General features: G+C 36.3%; 1 protein-coding gene across 1 annotated transcript; it reads right to left on the bottom strand.

The window, feature by feature from the left end:
• Positions 1–1,316: 1,316 nt before the first annotated feature.
• On the bottom strand, positions 1,317–16,363 carry LOC149071148 (uncharacterized). The gene is made up of 5 exons (XM_089248223.1): positions 16,070–16,363; positions 13,524–13,653; positions 10,643–10,779; positions 3,114–3,258; positions 1,317–1,602 (listed from the first exon to the last, which is right to left on the bottom strand). Exons 1-5 carry the CDS (start codon positions 16,113–16,115, stop codon positions 1,374–1,376), a joined length of 687 nt encoding a protein of 228 aa, XP_089104349.1. The 5' UTR covers positions 16,116–16,363; the 3' UTR covers positions 1,317–1,373.
• Positions 16,364–20,648: the final 4,285 nt, after the last annotated feature.

Below are 20,648 nucleotides of genomic sequence, written 5' to 3' on the forward strand. Positions count from 1 at the left end.
CACTTGGGGAATGAATTTTTCCACAAAAAAACTCGGCTTATACACGAGTATATACGGTATATATACATATATCCAAGACAACTTTCCCACCCCACGCCATAAGTAATTTCGAAAAAATTCTTATTTATAATGTCGTAGTAATGTAGTAAAATTTATAAATTTTTCACAAAAATGTCACTTTTTAACTATTTTTGGGGTGCTTGGGGCACCAGAAAATATAAATGGATTTCAATAAAAAAAATGTGCAAAAACCCAAGACACAACTTTCCTACCCCATGCCAAAAGTAATTAAAAACAAAAAAAAATTTCCTATACTTTTCGATCCACCCTACTGGATATATCACGAACACCACACATTTGCTGATCTTGTGTCTACTATCTAGTGTCTTCATCTTTAGATGAACCAAAACCATCAAACAGAAATTAGGGGACTTGTTAGTTACTTTCCAGAGTATGGAATCGGTCGAATAGTGGATGCAATGCTTTCATTTAATGTTTAAAAATTCTATATAAAAAAAATGTGTATTTGAAATAACGAATATTGGACAGCTCATTTTATTTGGTAATTGACTAATTACTGTAATTTAAGAAAGAGGGGTATACAAAAAAATCTAAATTTTGGATATCGAGTATTATTGTTTATTGTGTATTATTTGAGTATTATTGTTTTTGTACACTTTCTCTCAAGGTTGCCAAGAAAATTGCACCATTTTGCGTTACTGTTTATGACCCTTTGGGTCAAATAGTGTTTGTTTCTGTAGTTTTCTTTTCTCTTTCTGTTTTATAGTATGTTTTTTGTACATGTCCTGTCTAAAATAATAAAAAAATGTGTCTATCAAATGTATCTGGTCTTTTCTTAGGAAGGTCCAATAGGTTTTGAATTTACTAAAGTGTAAGACTAAGTGTTTACCAAGTGTTTTATACAACTTTCTGGCAGTGGCGTCTTCACATCAAACCATCGCTCCAATGGATATTTTATATTTCACAATAGGATTCTCATTTCATTTTTTTTTTGTACCCTGTGTATATAATATGGCAAGTGTAAGATAACAGATGAGATGGCATGCCCCCCCCCCTCCCTAAATTGCTTTTAAAACATACCTCCATTCTAACAATGCGTACAATTCTCCGTCTTAACGAAACCCCGAAACTTTTCTCCAATTCCCAACCGCATCTCGTCTGTAATCACCACAAAATTTATTAATCCTGACAGTACCCAATTGTCCGGGGAAAATATTTTGTAAAAATTTTGTATGTGTTATGTTTCTTTTTTTTTCTCTTCTTTCTTGTTTTGACACAAAATAAAGTGTTCCAGGTTCTTCCAGGTTCTGTTTATTGCCAATTAATACATTATAATATTCAATTTAGGCATTTTAATCCAGGATCTCATTGAGAACCGAATCCATATCAATGGGTGGTCTGTCTGTGCTCTCTGATTGTAGGAATCTGTGGAAAGTGATTTCGAGAGCGAGAAGCTCGGTTGCTGGATGGCAAATCTTCTTCATGATCGGCTTCGACAACATCTCGAAGAAACGCATGGGACCTTCCCCACAGATGTCTACCACAGAATCTGAAGCCTGCCTAGGAAAGAATCTGAAAAACCTATGGAAAGTAGTCAAGAGAAAAAACTTTATTATGGTATGTATCTGATTTGTTTTCATTGCATATTACAGTAAAACGTGTCTGAGTTGGACACCAATGGTTCCATAAAAATCTAAGCGGTGCCCAAGATATAGAAGTACGGTATTTTTGTGTTTTCTGATTATATCCGCTTCCATTCAAAGCAGCTTAATGTAGGGAGATGTCTACGGAGTTGTCTAAGTTTGAGATGTTTCACAATAATATCAACACATTCCGTGCAATCAGTTCCCTTCTTTATTGTTAGGTTAAAGGTGACCGAAGTGCTAATGTTCTACATTGTATAGTTACTTGGTCTAGACTAGGCTGTAGAGTAGGTCATTTAGACCATCTGTGGGGGGCGGGTAGAATGATTTTTCTTAAGTCCTCTAACTAACTAGAAGTGCATGCTCACTAATTTGCATAATCTCAAAAATCTTAATCCGATCGCATTATCATGGGAACCCATCTGCACTTGAGGCTTCCGGGTCGTGCCCGGAAAGGCCCATGCCTTAAGACGGCAATGTATAGCAACGTTTATCCTTAAGGCGCTGGAACATACCAGCTTGAGTTGGTAGTTAACCTTTGGTTAAAATCAGCGCCATCTTAGCAGCACCATGGATTTTCCCAACTTCAAGGCGCGAATGCGAGCCTTGAAGTTGGCCCCCACCACCTTCAAAAAGTCTTGCAACAGAGAGCAACACACGTACAAAAACAGTACGAATGTAGTCAAGGAAACAGTTATTTTCCGGAAAGAAGCCATCTATATCTCTCTAGTACGAATGTAATTCAATCATAACACATCCCTCACTCCACTTCTGAAATATAGATGACAGCACTGAAAAATCAAACAACACTACATGCGCACTCAGACTGTTAGGTACACACACAGTTACACTTCCGGCACAACTCACTAGGTAGTAAATAGCCCATAGATGGTGATAGACCTAAGTTGTGCTCGGTTTGAAAGAAAGAAAGAAAGAAAGCACCATGGATCCAGGCCGTAGTGGGGGGGGACACGATCCTACTGGGGGGTCGCTTGAGTGGTCTGGAAATGTGTTGCTGGGCACACAAGGGGTCTGAAAGTATGCCGCGGGTCACATAAGTGGTCTCGAAATGTGCCGCGATGTAATTAGATGATATTGAAATGTGCCGTGTGTCGTTTAAGTGACCTTGAATCATGCCACGGGTCATTTAAGTGATTTTTAAATGTGCTTCCGGTGACTTAAGTGATCTGGGAATGTGCCAAGTTACTGAAATGATCTGGAAATGTGTCGTGGGTCATTTGAATGATGTAAGAATGCGCCGCAAGTCACTAAAATTATCTAGAACTTAAGTGATTTGTAAATGTGCCACGGGTCACTTAAGCAATCTGCTGAATTCATTTTTACAAAATTAGATTTGAGGTCACGGACCACATCAGATGACTCCGACGGCCGCATCGGGCTTGCGGGCCACAGGTTGGGTATGTATGATATAAACTGATTGTCACTCACAAGCAAAACATAGCGTCTTCGGTGACTGGTTGTGCGGTTTGTCGTTGATGATCTCGAAACCTCTCGATTTCCATTATCAGTGGCTCCATAGCAAGACGGAAACGATGTTCATTGGCATTGACGCAGTCTACGTTCTCCCTATAAGCTGAGAAACATAACATTCATTATTTTCTCTCACCGATATTATTTATTCATTTAAAGAAAATCATGTAAATTTAATAAAATTTATTCATTAGGGAAGAGGTTCTACAATCTTTCAGATATTGTTGTGGCCAAAAAAAAAAAAACACTTTCACGGAATCGAGGGCCAACTAGTGCGCAGAGCCGCCCTTAAGCAGCCCCTCCTTGAGATAGAAGGTCTCTGCACTGGTTGCCATAAACGTCATTCAGACTACCAAGCAAGTTTGCCACATTTTGAAACGCAGCATCCTATTTCGTCTCTTATTATTTTGGCGTAGAATCTTCCGGATTGGCTCACAAATATCGCATAGTGATTGGATGTGGGGCATAGAAATCGCGCAAATTCTGAGCCCGATCATTCCTTTTCCTCACAGCGATTTTTCCTGAATATTCTGAGGGGAAACCGACTACTTACTAACGTCACAAGCAGACTGCGGAGGACTATCTCTAGGAAGTGCTGCCTTAAGCCGGGTTTTCCTAAGAGCAGGTTTTTCTTCTCCACATGCATCGTGAAAACACTGATTGGTTAAAAACGTGAATTTCATGTTTTTTAACCAATCATCGTTTTCGCGCTGCACGCGACGCATAAAACATAGAAGTAGCGCGCCTCGTGCAGCGTGGATACGCTGAGTGGTTAAAAACCTGAAAAATTCAGGGTTTTTTTTTTAATCCATCAGCATTTCCACGCTGCAAGCGCCACAGAGAACCTGATCTTAGGAAAACCCGGGTTTAAGGGCAGCGATTCAACCGGGGCCCCACTCTTTGTGGGGGGAGGGAGCCTGCACTTGGTGGTAATAGAAATGAAAAAATATACATGTATCAAAAATACTTATCTTTTTTAAATGGTAAACAAGGTGTCTGAGCTGCAACTGATTTGATTCTGGAATTTTCGTCAATTCTAGACATTTTATTTTTCATTAATATAATTTTTAATATAATATTAACATAATTTTATTTTTCATTAATTCTGTGATTTTTTCTCTCATTACTTCTGGGAATTTTTCCATGCTTTCTATAGAACCAAACAAACAACCACACAAGAATTCACTGTTTACAAAACACAAGTCACTGACCATTACCCAATTATAGGTTATATCAATTTTTTGGAAAGGAATATAAAAATCAACAGAACAAATGAACAAATAACGATAATAAATTATGAAAAATTTGAAAAATTCATTTCAAATTTGAATTTAACGACTATTATTGAAGAGAGTAATACTCAAAATAAATACAAGCGGTTCATGGATGTGATAACATTAAACTCGAACTTATGGTCTAAAACAGTTAAAAAAAATCCAAAAAAATCCAAGAAAAAATGGATCACCAAGGAAATTATAGATAGAATAAATTACAAAGAAAAGTTGTACAAAAAATACAAAAAATATCCAAATATAGTATCCTTTGAAATAGAATACAAGAACTATGACAAAGAATTAAAAAAACTCATAAAAACCACAAAACTGAAGTACATTAAGAACAATTTCAACACTTGTGAAAGTAATAAAAGGCTGCAATGGAAATGTATAAATGAAACCATTTTGAACAAAAATATAAACAACAAATTACCAGAATTCCAATGTGCTTCAGATATGGCTGAAAGATTCAATGTCGATTTCATAAACAGAAATTTGGAGGATGTAGAAGAAAATGAACATTATTTTTGCACAGCACAAACAAATAATAATAATGGAAGTAATTCTATGTTTTATTTTGAAACCACTGATGCAATAATAAATGATGTGATTAAAGAAATGAAAGAAAACAAATCAAGTGGGTACGATAAAATTACCCCTAAAATGATTAAAATAATTTCAACATACCATTTAGACGTAGTAAGAAATCTCATAAATTCATCAATATCAAATGGACTTTTTTATCCGGAACTCAAATATTCCTTGGTACATCCAATTTACAAAAAAGGAGATGCAACCGATTTAATAAATTACAGACCAATTTCTATTCTACCTGTTTTTTCAAAAGTTATGGAAAAATGTATGAAAAAACAACTTCTAAATTTCTTAAATCATCAAAAATTTTTTGCCACCAACCAATACGGATTCCAAAAGAAAAAAAATACAGAAATGGCTATAATTGATTTATGTAATCGTTTAAACAATGGATATAACTTAAACAAATACTCAATAACCGTATTCCTAGATCTTAAACGAGCCTTTGATTACGTTGACCTTAATATCCTAACTAAGAAACTTTACTCAGCTGGCATCCGTGGTAATATATTGAAATGGTTTGAAACATATTATTACAATAGACAACAAGCAGTTAAAATAAATGAAAAAATTAGTACATTCTTGGAAGTAAAAAAAGGCGTACCTCAGGGATCAGTTCTGGGACCTGTACTTTTCCTCATATATATAAACGAATTTTGTAAACTAGAACTAAATGGAAACTTAATATCTTTTGCCGATGATACAGTACTGTATGTAGAAGAGATGGAAATGGAAAATTTATTAAAAAAAGTAGAAGAAGACCTTTTCAAAATAAATAGTTGGCTAAGTAAAAACAAACTGCAAATAAATATTCAAAAAACTAAATATTTTTGCTTAAAGACAAAAAACATAAATAATTTTAATAATATACATATAAAAATTCATAACCATTCCCCTACTCATAGCATATCATACTGTAACTGCCAAGAAATAAACAGAGTTTTCGACTACAATTATCTGGGCATAATAATACAGGACGACCTAAAATGGAATTTGCATTGTGGAAAAATAACTAAAAGAATTCGAACTTTTGCAGCGGTATTGTATAGACTTAAAAATGCAATAGATGAAAAATTTTTTAAAGATATATTTTATGCATGGATATATTCAATTGTAACGTATGGAATCTGTGCCTGGGGTGGTGCATATTATACTAACATAAATAAATTAGATAATATATATAATAAAATCAGATTCACAATAAAAACTAATCCCACTAACCAAAACAAAACTGAGTGCCATGCATTATCCATAAGACAAAACTATATATACAGAATAATAAAATTTGTTATAGCAAATGAAGAATGGTTAATAAAGAATCGAAACAGATCTTCAAGTAGATTAAGTATGGAATATCAAGTGCCAAAAACAAATAAAACTCTATTCAAAAAAAGTTTTAGTTACACTGCTCCAAAGGTATTAAATAAATACCAAACTGCTAATTATACTAATAAAAGATTGAATTATAATATTTTTGATTTTGCAAAGAGCATTGTGTTTGAAACAATAATACAATAGAAATATTTACTAATACCTATACGTTTATTTTATTTTTACAATACGTGTTTAATTTTTGTGCATAGAGATATCTAACATAAATATCTATATTTTCAACAATTTTCATGAACACTAATCACAATTTGAAGAGATAATACTACGAACAAGATGTATTTTTAGTTTTAATTTTAAATATTTTCAACATATTTTTTTGATGTTTTAAAAATCCAATTATTGTGCGTGCACACGATCATAAATTACTAATGTTTTTTTTTTGTTGTTTTTTTGTTTATGATAATAGAACAATAATGAAAGTTGCTTGAAAAATAGAAATATAATATTACAAATTATTCGACCTTCTGGAAGGACAAGTAGTCCCTTGAGGGTCACAGAGTGGGTGTTTATGTATGTCCATTTGTCCATTTTTGTTTATTTATTATGTATTTTGTTTTGTCATCTGTCTTTCTTGTGTATTTTGTAACGTGTTCTGTTTTGTCCAATTAATTAAAAAAAAAAAAAAAAAAAAATTTTTTCTTTCGTTTTAAGTCTGGGATTTATTTTCTCTCATTAATTCTGGGATTTATTTTCTCTCATTAATTCTGAGATTTATTTTCTCTCATTAATTCTGAGATTTTTTCCTCTCAATATAATTTTGAATTTTCATCAATTCTGGGATTTTTTCTCTCATTAATTTTGAATTTCTATCTGTTATGGAATTATCTTCCTCACTAATTCTGAATTTTTACAGAAATTCTGGTTTTTTTCCCCCCTCATCAATTCTGGGATATTCTCTCTGATCAATTCTGAATTTCTATTAATTATGCCATTATTTTTCTCATTAATTCTGAATTTCTATTAATTATGCCATTATTTTTCTCATTAATTCTGAATTTCTATTAATTATGCCATTATTTTTCTCATTAATTCTGAATTTCTGTTAATTATGCCATTATTTTTCTCATTAATTCTGAATTTCTGTTAATTATGCCATTATTTTTCTCATTAATTCTGAATTTCTGTTAATTATGCCATTATTTTTCTCATTAATTCTGAATTTTCATAAATTCTGAGATTTTTTCTCTCATTACTTCTGGGAATTTTTTCTTTCGTTTTAAGTCTGGGATTTATTTTCTCTCATTAATTCTGAGATTTTTTCCTCTCAATATAATTTTGAATTTTCATCAATTCTGGGATTTTTTCTCTCATTAATTTTGAATTTCTATCTGTTATGGAATTATCTTCCTCACTAATTCTGAATTTTTACAGAAATTCTGGTTTTTTTCCCCCCTCATCAATTCTGGGATATTCTCTCTCATCAATTCTGAATTTCTATTAATTATGCCATTATTTTTCTCATTAATTCTGAATTTCTATTAATTATGCCATTATTTTTCTCATTAATTCTGAATTTCTATTAATTATGCCATTATTTTTCTCATTAATTCTGAATTTCTGTTAATTATGCCATTATTTTTCTCATTAATTCTGAATTTCTGTTAATTATGCCATTATTTTTCTCATTAATTCTGAATTTCTGTTAATTATGCCATTATTTTTCTCATTAATTCTGAATTTTCATAAATTCTGAGATTTTTTCTCTCATTACTTCTGGGAATTTTTTCTTTCGTTTTAAGTCTGGGATTTATTTTCTCTCATTAATTCTGAGATTTTTTCTTCTCAATATAATTTTGAATTTTCATCAATTCTGGGATTTTTTCTCTCATTAATTTTGAATTTCTATCTGTTATGGAATTATCTTCCTCACTAATTCTGAATTTTTACAGAAATTCTGGTTTTTCTCCCCCCTCATCAATTCTGGGATATTCTCTCTCATCAATTCTGAATTTCTATTAATTATGCCATTATTTTTCTCATTAATTCTGAATTTCTATTAATTATGCCATTATTTTTCTCATTAATTCTGAATTTCTGTTAATTATGCCATTATTTTTCTCATTAATTCTGAATTTCTGTTAATTATGCCATTATTTTTCTCATTAATTCTGAATTTCTGTTAATTATGCCATTATTTTTCTCATTAATTCTGAATTTTCATAAATTCTGAGATTTTTTCTCTCATTACTTCTGGGAATTTTTTCTTTCGTTTTAAGTCTGGGATTTATTTTCTCTCATTAATTCTGAGATTTTTTCTTCTCAATATAATTTTGAATTTTCATCAATTCTGGGATTTTTTCTCTCATTAATTTTGAATTTCTATCTGTTATGGAATTATCTTCCTCACTAATTCTGAATTTTTACAGAAATTCTGGTTTTTCTCCCCCCTCATCAATTCTGGGATATTCTCTCTCATCAATTCTGAATTTCTATTAATTATGCCATTATTTTTCTCATTAATTCTGAATTTCTATTAATTATGCCATTATTTTTCTCATTAATTCTGAGATTTTTTCTCTCATTAATTGAGATTCTTTGTCTCATTTATTGAGATTCTTTCTCTCATTTATTGAGATTCTTTCTCTCATTAATTGAGGTTTTTTCTCTCATTAATTCTGAATTTTCATACGTGAGTAGAAATTTTTCGGCATTCATATCCCCGTTTGTTTTTCATAATGCGTAAATCTTTGGATGCGCGATTCCCTCCCCCCACACAAAAATATATTAAATATTTGCTAAGGAGCACCGAAATTATTTTTGCACAGCGGGCGTGTGTCTGATAAGGGCGCCACTGATACTGCGGTATCTAGATTCACACAATGGAATCTCAATGGGGGGGTCCCAGGACTTGGATTTAAACATGGAAGTCATGTATTATTTGAGAATTTTACTTATTGAGAAATTATTTTCTCATTTAGTATGAATTTTCACCGATTCTGAAATTATTTTTCCATCAAGTAATTGAATTTTATTCATTCTTAAATTATTTCTTCATCGAATATGAGTTTCATTAGTTCAGAAATAGGTTTTTTTTTCATCAAACATGAATCTTCATTAATTCTGAAATCATTTTATTTCATTCAATATTTCTGGAAATATGTTTTATTAATTATGAATTTTCATGAATTGCGAAACACTTTTTTTCCCACTAATTCTGAAATTATTTCTCTTATTAATTCTTAAAAATTATTTATCTTATTTATTCTTAAAAATTATTTCTTTTATTAATTCTTAAAAATTATTTTTATAATAACTAAAAAGAAATTATTTCTCATTCTTTTCATTAATTCTGAAAACATTTCTGGGTTGGAACCGATAATCACATCGACAAAATAGTGATTAAAGGCAGGTAGGAAAGCACTCTACTACCACTCAACAATGCACACTCATCCCATTCAGCACAATCAAATATGTTAGGACACAGAGGTCTTCAACATTTTTCCAGTCGCGAGCACCGCCTGTACCCAGTCATCAAAAGAAGAGCACCCTTACGGCAATTTTAACATACGAATGCATGAAATCAGGATGATTTCAATCCTTGAATGAAATTTTTACAAGGTGTTTTAATTGGAACGTTGATCAAGTGCTCGCGAGCACGAAATCGCACGCAAGCATCGAGCACTATGGGCACTTCGGGGAGCATCGTGATGCTCGCAAGCAACGGGTTGAAGATGCTTGTGTTAGGGAATAGAGAAATAATAATAATAAATTTGAATATATATGAGAGTACGTGCCATCTATACGTCATGTAACGAATTTCAACTTTAAAATAAACGTATTACATGATGTCGATCTCCATTTGTTTATGCAAGATATACAGAAATCTGGATGTTGTGTGAAAATTCTTAATTTCTAAGATGTTAATTTTTAGGAAGGAGAAAACTCATCTCTGCCTCTACCGAAAATCGAACCCGGACCCCTCGTTTGTCGGACGAGTGCTCTCACCACTGTCTGTATCGCCTCTGCAGCATAGTGGTGAGAGAACTCGTCCGGCAAACGAAGGAACCGGGTTTGATTCCCGGCACAGATGAGTTTTTTTTCCCTTCCTGAAAATTAACATCTCAAAAAATAAGAATCTTCACACAACAGCCAGTTTTCTCTGTACATTTCTTTCATTTAGAACAAGCATTTCACATCATCCTAGAATGATTAAGAGAGGGAATATCATTATGATCAATGAGAAAGGGATATTGATAACGATATATAGAGGGAGTATGGAAATAATACCTCTTCCAAGCTCTGATGTCTCATCGCATAAATCTTCAATGATGGCAGAGATGTCTCTCACTGTCAATCTGATCGGGAAATCGATCGGGCACGTGTCATTGAAATTCGCGACGCATCTTATTTGAGATGTTGCTGGTCTTCATGGAAAAAAAAAACAAATAAGTTTAAATTCAATTATAAAAGTGAAACCTGTATTAAACGGAACGTCAAGAGACTGAAATAATATTCCGTTTTTTAGGCAAATTTCCGTGTACGTGACATAGAAGACAGGGGCAACCACTTTTTAACTGAATCGTCAGGTTTAAGGAGGGATGAAGTCCAAAAACATCAAGTTTTTGAGAAATCTAAAAAAAACTGCGTAAATAGTGCACTTTTAGACGGTTCAATATCTGCCTGTAGGGACTGCTACTTCACCGCATACCAACTCATGTCATATCATGTCATATCGCCGTACGGCTATTTCCAATCATCAGATTTGGGTGGGAAATGAAGTTGTGCCATCTATTGGCGGTCGCCCCAGGTACGGTAGGTAAAGAACTTGCTTGCGATGTTCTTCTCCCGGATTCGGGTCCGTCGGTCGTGGCTGTAACCGTCGTGGTGGAAGACGAGAACTTACCACTGCAAAACTCGGGATGCCTCTAGGGACTTGTTTTTTGTCTCTTTCTTAATGCTCACGTATAGAGCTAGATACTTTAGAGCAGTAGTTCTCAACATTTACATCCCATGGCTCCCTTTCGACTATATTTTCTTCTGGTGCCCCCCCCTCCCCTGCATTACCCAGGACCCCCCCCCCCCCACCTTCATCAAGGAGCGAGATCTTTTCTACTTATTGAATTAAATTTAGTAAGAACTAAATTTACAATGAACAAAAGAGTTTTATAAATAAGTTCAATCTCCCGAACCCTGTGCCAGGCAGGGATCCAGAAGACAGAGGCAATCATATCTCCCAAATGCCAAATTATATGAAACAAATAAGTGTGTGCGTAGAATACAAAACAATCCAAGAGGAACCTACATAATAAATTACACACATCACCATGGGTCCGTGCCTACGTTCGACTAGAGTTCAGTGAACGTCATTCTTATGAGCTAACTCACCATGATGGGTCCTCAGGCAAAGTGTTGTTCTGGGGCCTCATACTTGGCTGGAGGTATGTACATGAACACTCAGCTTATATAATTTAAATACTTACACTCGAAAATCGCAGTATCGAATCTCATCATTTAGGCCATATGAACATGAAGCCTCGGGCCATGCACACATGGGGACTTGGGTTAAGATTGCCCTAAGTGGCAATCCACGGATAGCTCTCGGCTGGATGCTGAAAGTATGGGCACATTTTTTTCCAACATATTTCACTTGAAAACTATTTCTCTTCACGGCTCTCTGTGGCCCCCTTCACCCTCTCGTTGCGGCTCTCCTTTCACCCTTTTTTTCAACCATGCCCCCCCCTCCCACACCCAGAATATCCCAGGACCGCAAGGTGAGGGACATATGGCAACAGGTTGATAACCGTTGCTGTAACTTTGCCATTTTTGGTCTTTTTTCCATTATTAAACCTGACGACTCAGTTACAGCTTACAGTGTAAAAAAAATTAAATTTTGTACACAGACGGCCTATAGTAGAAGAAATTTCATACCTAAAATGGACATTGTATTTGGATAAATTCTTTACCTGAAAATATGTTTACATTACAAATGGTTCAAAAGATAAAGGACGTAAAAGGAGATATCACTTTATACCATGTACCAGCGTTTCTCCACCTATGGTCCGCGGAGCAGAAGTGGTTCGTGAAGAAAAGACAGGCGGTCCTCCCACGGCAGACTTGGAAATTTAATTCCGATTAAATGAAGGTTATCCAATTTAGTGAAACTGATTTCGTAAAATCACACCGGTTCTATAATAAATTAAGCGCATATTCTGTAAATTGATGGTCCGTCGAATTGTTTCAGACATTTTAGTGGTCCTTAGGTTCAGAAAGGTTGAGAAACGCTGCCCGATACCGCCAAAGCACGAAATCGGCCAGTTCGCGAATTGGCCAATGTTCGAATTTCTGGCTTTGACCAACTAGTTCATGAAGTGGCCAGATATCCCTGCTCAAAGTCCGAAAACAAGAGGCATGAGTAATCGCCATTTGGCGTATTTTTTCGTGATAATTATGTCTCCGTTTGGCATTGCAGTGACGATGCAGTGATCTTTTTCTTTCTTTTTTAAAATTTAATGGAAGAAATATATATTTTAGTATGTATATATACAAATAGTTTTTTTTCTATCAAATTACTCTTTTTTTATATGACATGAATGTCGCTCTCAACTTGTTAATACAAGATATACGGAAGACTGGATGTTGTGAAGATATTTATTATTTGAGATGTTAATTTTTTTTTTTTTTTTTTTTTTTTTTTTAAGGAGGGAAAAAACTCATCTCTGCCTCTACCGGGAGTCGAACCCGGGTCCCTCGATTGCCGGACGAGTGCTCTGACCACTTCCTTCGCTATACGCTCTAGCGAAGGAAAAAAAAAAAAAATTAACATCTCAAATAATAAATATCTTCACAACATCCAGTCTTCCGTATATCTTGTACTCTTTTTTTGTTCTGTCGTCACATGGAGCTAATCCAATACAGTTGCTATAAATAGCCATTTATCACACGTTGGCGATAGGAAAAAAATGCATTTGGAGCCTACCGAACCGTCTTACATCAGCACATCGAACACTGGCCAGGGATCTCCAGCCACTTTGCGAATTGGCCAGCCAAAGCCCGAATCATTTCTGTAAATCGGGCTTTGATCAAAACTCTCTGCCAGTTTGAGAATTGACCGCAGTTCGGGGGTTTGTCAGTAGCATTATATAACGATTAGTGTATTCATATTACTCACTCGCAATACTCATCTAGGAAGGATTTATCAGGTAGAAACTCGAATTCAGGAGGACGGCGAGCGTTAACCGGTGGAGGACAAGCTTCTCCAACCTTCCGGTCGCATTCATTAAAAGAGGCGCAATATGAAACTGCAAAAATGAAAAGAAATACAGTGTTGTTGAGAAATACTGAAATTTTAAGCATTTCATTTTCTTTTAGACATCACACACAACAGAATTCCCGGGAATACAAAAAAAAGAAGCCCACATTGAACTTTATTCGCAAACTTCTAATTTGAAAGATAGACAGCAGCGCAAGAGTAATTACAGGTGCTGTCATCTATTTTCTCAAATTTCTAGTGAGTGTAGTTGTATTCTGGTGTTCGTTTGAGTCGTTTACTGTGTTGTGAGAATTTTTATTGTTAATAGGCGGAGATGGACTCCGAAAGCTGGCGGGGGAGGGCAGTTTTGAGATGTCAATTCACATACACGGTCTCCTTAATCAGATACTGGAGAAACGGATAATCCGGATAAAACGGATAAAATTCTCCTTTACCAAAATTTCTTCCACAGAGACAATGTTAAAGTTCCCCGCTTAATTTGATAATTTCAACTTTTCTGGAATATTACGCTTCATACGTCCACTGTTAATATACATCAACCACTGTTATACACATAATGTTTAATTGAATGAAACATTTGGAATAATTGGAAAACATGTTACTTGATTAAGATAAATACAGGGTGGGCAAAAAGTCCGTAGAAACTTTAAAAATTCATAAAAACCGTAAAAATAACCGAAATACAAAAAACGGTTTGCAGGGTTAGCATCGCTAGGTCAAGGGAATTCTTTTGACATAAAAAAAAACCTCAAAAAACAGCCGATAGGTGACGCTGACGTGCACAAGTGAAAGAAAAGATGCGCAAATAACGAACAGAATGACTCCAAATCGTTTATTACAGCAGTATGTGTTCCACATGACCACCACCAACACCACAGGGGATAACGCTGCATAATGCTGGATTTGTGACTCGACTGCACAATGTGTTATCCCCTGCGGTGGTGGTCATGTGGAACACATACTGCTGTAATAAACGATTTGGAGGAATTCTGTTCCTTATTTGCGTAGCTTTTCTTTCACTTGTGCACGTCAGCGTCACCTATCGGCTGTTTTTGATTTTTTTCTTTTTTTTTTCCCTATCAAAAAAATTCCCGTGACCTAGCGATGCTAACCCTGCAAATCGTTTATTATTTCGGTTATTTTTCCGATTTTTATGAATTTCTAAAGTTTCTACGGACTTTTTACCCACCCTGTACATTTGGGGAGTAGGTACTGGCCTCCAAGAGTATTCAAGTTTTCTCCAATACGTTTGATTATTTTATTTATGTTCTCTGTTGAGCCAATAAACGGCGTTAAACTCTCTTGATGCCAAAAGTCAAAATCTTGGTTATTGTGATTAATGTAATTGAAATAATTTTGATTTCATTTTTGATGCCCGATTTATTTCGAGAAGCTTCATTAACGTTTTTTACTTCATCAGTTTTTAATATACTGTACGAACTATAATAATGTTGTAAAAGGACAATAGAATTGTTATCCGCAAAAACTGGGTAGTCGTGCTCTGTGAGACCTTGCTTTGAGCGACCCGTGCTCTGCGAGACAAAAAATTCTTCTCTCTCTCTTCATTCTTTACTCGGACAAATCTTTTCCTGGAATATTTCTTCGATAATACGGAAATCCTGTCGTGAGATTTGCGTATGCGACGCGAGATATTTTCTTTCTTTCAGAGAACTTTATCAAAATGTTTTACAATAATTTTTGCCAAAAAACTGTCAATTACTTCTCAAAACATTAGTTTAATATTCTTCTACTTGATATAATATATAATGTTCTTCTTCTTGATATATTCTACATTACGAATTGCATGTTATATTTATTATCATTGACAAAACTTAGCAGCAAATACTTTTGTAGAACTGAATTTGGCTTGGAGGATATTGTTGCGAGATTGTATTGCGGGTAAAGGTTTCGGGGGCTTTTTAAGACTGAGATTATAGATGATATACTAATGAAAACTAGACACGGCCCTAGCATCGTTTTCATTTCATCTCTTTCATACTGTAATGTGGTTATTTTTTCAGTAACTTATTATTTTAGTGATTTTCATTGGTTTCACGTTGTGCACAGGAACCGCTGCAAAAATTCACACTAGAAAACTTCGGGGGTGCCAGGAACGGATTAAATCCCTTTATATTGATTCTTATGAAAGAAATTATTCAGTTTATGAACAATTTGGCTTAAGAACGGACTGCAGGAACGACCTAAGTTCGTAAACCTAAGGTTGACTATCGTAAATGATAAATTTTCCGGTCATTATTTGTTTCGCCATGCAACATACACTCCGCAAACTGTGGTTGTACGCAAATACTGCAAAAATTTAGGATTAAACCTCGATAGAGACCTTGTTTCTAAGAAGAAAAACCCTAAAACATTAATTTACAGGACAATGCGCATAAATTCCCAATGATAAAAATGCGTAAATGCCTCAGATATACGTAACTTACTTGCCAATCCTAAGAAAACTAGAATCTTCAGTGTTGAGTCCGACATCGCTGCAGTAGCAACAAACAATTACGAGTTACACCACTGCGTTTGTTAAAACTTATATATTTTTCACTTCTTTCTATATATTATTGTTAAATGCGCTATCGCGAACGGATGCTGAGTGTTATATATGTATTTTGTTAATTCCGGAAATATCAAGGCTATATTAATTTGTAATATCATTCAGTGCGTCTGAAATTGCGCTCGTTACTCGCTTCCGTCTGCAGTGACGTCAATCTGTAGCAGCCGTTGTCAAGTTCTTGGACGTAAAATTTCTTATCAGTGACTGTTTATGGGATGAGATGTGAGCCACTGGCAGCGGACGACGGTTAGTTGCAGTCCCCGCAAAACCTGTCAATCACATCCGAGGGATGTCCCTCGGATAGGCACCGTTCCATATCCACACGGCTAGGTACCGTTTCAACCTTTTCCGATTCATCCTCAGTTCGATAAAAAGTGTATCGTTCTGGTCCTCTCTTTCCTTCGGCCTTTTTCGTTCTGTTCTGCTCCCTTAAAGTAAAAAAATAGGACTTTTTTATAACACTTCAAATTTAGATATTCCTGTGGCGGAGTTTGGTCCAAAATTGCGTGCCGATGACGATTCGCGAGCAACGTGTTGCTCTTTAAAGTACTATTAGAGTGTACTCTCATGAGCCTGATTCAATACTCACGAGATAGATAAGCGTCTTAAACATTCATCGTTTGTATTGATGATAGTTTAAGCATATAAATAAAAAAGCCATACATGCTCAACCCATGACCTCCGGGCGTGTATGTTTCTTAGAGGAGCATAGGCGTAAAGTTGTATTGGGAAACCTTGCCCATGCTGATCTCTACCCACTCTACCCAATATTTGTCATATAGCTCTCTCCATTTAATAGATGAACATGCAGTAAAACCCGTCAACGTCACTCTTCAGATGTGATCACACCAGTTTTACGGCCAAATAAAAATTTCCCGGCAAAAGATTATTTAAATAATTTATTTCGAACCCTTGTCTAACGGTCACCCCTCTCAAATACAGTCTGTGGGCTACACAAACTTTGCCGCCCTTTCACCCATTCTATTCTAATTTTCTTGACAAATTTTTTCTCGAATTCGCCTCCCTGTGCTATAATTCGCTTCGTCTCCCCCCCCCACCCACTCCTGCAATCACTCCAAGTCGCTCTTTTGGTCACTCTCCATATGCACTTTCTAAGTCATTCTTCTAGTCATTCACATGCTTGCATACTGTTTTTTGTCACTCACATGCTTTCACGCACTCCCTTTTGGTCGTTCGTCTTTTGGTCGACATGGTTCCTTGCTTTATAGATCACTCTTTTGATCATTTACACGTTTACACATGCTCTAACCTCTGGAATTCCGGCGGCCCGGTTGATTTCTTTTTTGTCAGTGGAAGGCCGGTCTTCTAAGAGTATTGGGTTGATTACTTGACAAATAGATGTCTTAAGTTGGCGTCGAGTAGAGAGGGCATTTTTGATACGGACCTGAAATGTCCTATCCCTGAGGTAGCTATGAAACATATGTATAAAGTGAGTGGGAAAACCTTCTCAGTATCATAATGGCAATGAGTGTGGCATGCTTAACCTTATCAAAGGCCTTCTGTACGTTTGAATCAAAACATGCTACATAATCCAAACTATTAAAGCGTTTTGTAGGTATTCTGCAACACGGACCAATTGCGTTACACAAGAGTGTCCGCTACGAAAGGCATGTTGCTCATCTCGGATAAAGTTATTATCTTCGAGATACGTACTTGTAGATAATCTCGCCCTAAAGACTCGTTCAAAAATCTTTGACAATCCCGGGAGAAAGCTGATCGGGCGGAAATCATTCGCAAACAGACTTATCTCCCTCGTTTTTGGAATAACTTTAATAATGGAATGTTTCCAGATAGAAGGAAAATGACAAGTTTTTAACATGCCATTAAAGGGGTTCCGTTCGTAATCCCGACAGGATCGAAATTCCGACACGCGAATTTAAAAATTTAATTTCGCCGTATAAGCCGCACTTCGCGCTTTCCGTCGGGATTTGAATTTCTCGTGGCGAGGGGCGTTGGGGCACCCATAAGAACAATAAATTGAATCATATATAAATTTCCCAATTTTAAGTTCACGTTATTACCCCCACGCACTTCCCGCTTTTTGTCGCGATTTGCGTTTCTCACGTTGGGGCGCCGATAAGAATAATAAATTGCGATCAAATAAATTTCAAAAATTTAATTTAACCGTATAAGCCGCATTCCACGCTTGCTGTCGGGCTTTCCGTCTGTCATCGCAAGAGGTTTGGGGCGCATACAAAGACGATAAATGGCGATCAATAATTTGGAAATTCATCTAATTTTCCGGCTTGGCAAAAAGCAAAGTATTCAGGGTTGTCTTTCCTGGCATTTATCGCTTTTTCTATTCTGCACAAACAATGCGGCTCCTTATGATTTTAAACACTGCGGTTCCTCTTCTACGAGAATTTTTCGAAATTCTCTCTCAAATTTCAAATACACTTTAAATGCGAAATAATGTTGCACAAAGTTCTACCGTATCATGAAGATCTTACTTTAAAATTTTCAAGGTTTTTTTTGAAATCAATGTAAAGGTAGAGAAATATTTTAATCTGTATGTACAGAATTACAGGTCTTGACAGACTGATTCCCTGATTCATCGCTGCCGAGCCGAAACCACTGAAGCTCAGGCCGGTGCCCAGAAATTTCGTTCGGAGGGGGGTTATAGTGGGCGGGTCGTTGTATTGAAAGTAAAACATATATGATTGTCGTTCTATGAAAACATTTGGGCCTTATACCACTTGTCGTTATAATGGAATGAGCGAGATAACATGAGGTAGTTATAATGAGCATCGACTGTATATATATGTGTACAGGGTAGTAACTATCGATTGTCTGATAATTATACACGTGATTCCTTATGGAAAACCAATGCAGAATACAGAATGAACCGATCACGTCCAGGCTCTATCGCTATTGCAATTTAAGCACAGTGGTCATAAGACCGCGGACGCACCGGGAAAACCTACTGGTGTTTCAGCCAAGCGAAACCACCCCAAAAAAAATCCAACGCCCCCAGGGCGCCCCTCACCAACTCTCTCGTCACCCCGCCTCCCTCACATTCCCAACCCAATAATAGCCCTGCATATCCACCCGGCACCACCAAGACGTTTGCGCCCCCAACCCCAACTAAACATCCTCAGCCCCAACAGCCACCACCCGACCACCCAAAAACCCACATCACTCCCCACGACCGAATTCTCCCGCCCCTTCCGGAGCTTCATTGTAAGTCAAAACAATAAATAGTTACACACAAAACATATTTGCAGACATCTGGATGCTTCACAACACTGGCCTTTACGGCGCATCCGTTTCGTTATAGTGTCAGTTCTCAACAGCTCTTCAGAAATTCATTGCATAGCGTGTAGGGCCCTTATGGCGTGGCTACACAGTTATCCGTCTTCTTCACGTACAGGGCCCCTTGCCCTGACTACACGGGTATCCAACTTCTCCACTTGTAGGGTCCTCATCCTAATAAATCCTCGAGTGGAAACCGGTGGGCTTATGGGCCTTTTTTCTTTATTGGGCCGGCCGAGCTAAATATCTTATTTTCCCTCTTGTTGATCGTCAAGGTAAGATTATTTATTTACAATAACCCCAGAAGGCATGAAATGCACTTATACTGGAAGAAAATAATAATAATAATAATAATAGTCAGTACGGGAAGCACTTCGCATACAGAGTCAGGTCGAAATCCCCAATAGTGGAGGCAAATGTTGCGTAGGAGGCACGTACAAGTTCTGATGGAAGACTGTTCCATATTCTTGCCACACGGCATCTATATCCGTGGAAAAAGCAATCCCTTCTAGCCGTTGGTATTCTTATTTGGAAGCGATGCCTACGTAGGTTAACTCGCCTGTCTATGACCTCAAAGAAAGGCTCTCTCGATGGTAGATAAACAATTTGGTGGACTAGTTTGTAGCACATCTTCAGATCTGCAGCGATTCTACGCCATTCCAGTGAGTGTAAACCCAGAAATTGAAGTCTCTGGCAATAAGATAGACCGCTCATGCCAGGTATTCGTTTAGTAAACGGCCTCTGTGGCTTTTCGAGGAGCTGTATGTCCTTGATTTTGTAAGGGCTCCATACTTGCGAACATAACTCCAGAGTCGGGCGAACGTACACAAAGAAAGCATATGACGACAAAGATCTAAGGATATGCCGGTGAGCATATTAGCCTTTTTCCAAAAGGGGACAAAAACTTTTGTAACGTTTAATTTTTGTAATGGCCAATTACGCGCCTGTCAAACAACCAACGAAAGTTAAATTCTTCCCCAGCAGGAGGGTGGCAGGCTTTTTGAAAATGAACTGAAGTATTCAATCACGTTAGAAGCCAAGTTCGATTGACAGATGAAGTTCCATTCATCTGCGTATTTATAAGGGGATGGATTCGACGGGCCTCTCTCAGCAGAGACGGACTTCAGGCTCTCGCCGTTCTAGGCGCTTCTGATTTTGCTGCTCCTATGAAATGCTCTGAGGTT

The sequence above is a fragment of the Pholcus phalangioides genome, unplaced genomic scaffold (genome assembly GCF_987345545.1).
Source record: "Pholcus phalangioides strain wild (caught in Gottingen) unplaced genomic scaffold, Ppha-v1.0 ptg000019l_1, whole genome shotgun sequence".
Classification (NCBI taxonomy): Eukaryota; Metazoa; Arthropoda; class Arachnida; order Araneae; family Pholcidae; genus Pholcus; species Pholcus phalangioides.